At 36.9% G+C, this 2,170-nt stretch overlaps 1 protein-coding gene across 1 annotated transcript; it reads right to left on the bottom strand.

The window, feature by feature from the left end:
• Positions 1-1,096: 1,096 nt before the first annotated feature.
• COPT5 (copper transporter 5) lies at positions 1,097-1,961 on the bottom strand. The gene has a single exon (XM_078965135.1). It carries the CDS (start codon positions 1,753-1,755, stop codon positions 1,306-1,308), a length of 450 nt encoding a protein of 149 aa, XP_078821261.1. The 5' UTR covers positions 1,756-1,961; the 3' UTR covers positions 1,097-1,305.
• Between the last annotated feature and the right edge of the window lie 209 nt (positions 1,962-2,170).

Raw genomic sequence — 2,170 nt, 5'->3', positions numbered from 1 at the left:
AGGTAATGATTAGCATAGTTTAAGGAAATATGTTATGTTGGAAAACACATGTGCATTCGTTTCCCATTTCCGCCGGTACGTTGGAACCTTTTGCGGTAAAAATAAATGATTAACTGAGAATGATTCCTCCATTCTCAACCTTTTTTTTTCTCAATTGAACCCTCCCATATATATATATATATATATATATATATATATATATATATATATATATATATATATATAATGAGACTACATAATCATTAATTGATTTTATTAATGCGGTGCGGTTTAACGGGTAGTTTTTGCAATCGTAAAACGTAAATAGTACCGCATAATGCGGTTTAATAAAAATAGAAACCGCAAACCACACTGCAAATGTTTTAAACCACGTTACAAGGCTCGGTTTGGTACGATGCGGGCTGTTTATACGGTTTATTGCACATCCCAGTTTTTATTGTATAATCCCTTTAATTGTGTATCAGCAATATCAAAAAAATTAGATGAACATTAAATAAGATGAAAATTATATAACCATGTAAATATTCATCGGATAAAACTGATCCACTTAACTAATCGGATCCGTTCAAAACACAATCAATTAAATCGCATGGGTTGTCATATATCAACATCCATACTTTTATTTTCAAAATATTCGAGAACATTACCAAACAAATATCGCATTAGATTAGGTATGTGGTTCCATAACTGGGCCCTACACCAACCACATTTTAATGAATGCGACGAATAAACCACAAAAAATTTCCTAGTTAACTAAATGGTCAAACTATAATTTCTTCGATTTTATCGATTAACCCAAAAATGGCAAAACTGTAAATCAATGAAACAAACCGATCAAAAACAAAAGAGCTGATTGAGAATATCGATTAATGGCCAAAATGGAATCAAATTCACAGCAGAAATTGTAAATTGGAAGGGAAGACAATCAAATTGCAGTCAATCTTTTCATTTGCAGGAAGTCTGCAACTTCTTGTCGTGAATTGCCTACTTTGATAGATCCCAAAATCTAAATCCCCAATCAGACTCCATAAATTAAAGTAATTTATAACTGTAATCTAAAAGGTATATCAAAATCAGTAAAAATGTCAATCTGATCTAAATCCAAAGTGCTTGTTCTTAATTTCAAACCAGAGATAGATGATGGAGATGATAATAATACAGAAAAGACATATAAATACAAACTTGCGTATATGTAGGGTTTTGTTTCGAACCTATCGGATGCAGAATACAGAGCATCGACCCCAATTTCACGTCTTAATTAGATCGATCAATGGAGAAACGAAATACGAAATTGAAGATCAAATGTCAAGCACAAGCGCACGGATTATCAACAACCACGACTTGCTCATCATCGCCGCTCCTAAACAACAAATACCCGATAGCAAGTCCGACAACGATGGCGACAAACACACCGCCGTTGAACGACATGATCGCGAGCATAAGGAAGTAACCAAGCGCTGAGTTAATCCCGAAGAGTACGGATCCGGTAAACCTCCCTACACTCCACCGGCCACCGCGGGCGAATATCTTGTTGTTAAGGAGAGGAGTGGCGTCCACAGCTCCATCGGTGTTGTTGCTAACGGTGGAGGAAGAGAGGAGCTTGAATCGGAGACGGCGATCTTCCATGTATTGGTAGAAGACGGAGAAAAGGAGGCAAGCGATTAAGGTGAGGGAGTAACTGAACAATGAGTCCGTCTTCCATGAATCGAATAGCAGAGTGACGCTGGTGCCCCAGTAGAAGGTCATGTGCATCATGGTTGCGTCGTCTTCGGTGCCGGCGACGGAGATCGGAGATGAACGGTTTGTTGGTGGTGGTTGTTGCGTGTGAGAAAAGAGAGAGGAAGATAAGAAAGAGAAAGGTTGCGTTTAGTTATTAAAAAAGGGAACAGTAGTACACCGGAGAATGAATATAATTGTGTGTCGTGGTGTGTACTACAATGGGTACTATCGATTGATTCTTTTGGCTTTTGTACTACTCTCTCTTGGAAGTTCGAATTCGAACCCAACACATCCAAGTACACTAACCATCTTAACTATAAACTAACCATCCATCTTTTTTTTTTTTATGTTGATACATTTTTTTTTCACATATATGTCTTCTCAAGGTTATATTTAGAGGGGTTTGCATAATGGATTTAATTCAAACCTGGTGATTATATTGGATATTCAA

This window comes from Lactuca saligna, chromosome 7 (genome assembly GCF_052625555.1).
Source record: "Lactuca saligna cultivar CGN05327 chromosome 7, ASM5262555v1, whole genome shotgun sequence".
NCBI lineage: Eukaryota > Viridiplantae > Streptophyta > Magnoliopsida > Asterales > Asteraceae > Lactuca > Lactuca saligna.
This window is presented reverse-complemented; position numbering and strand designations above follow the sequence as displayed.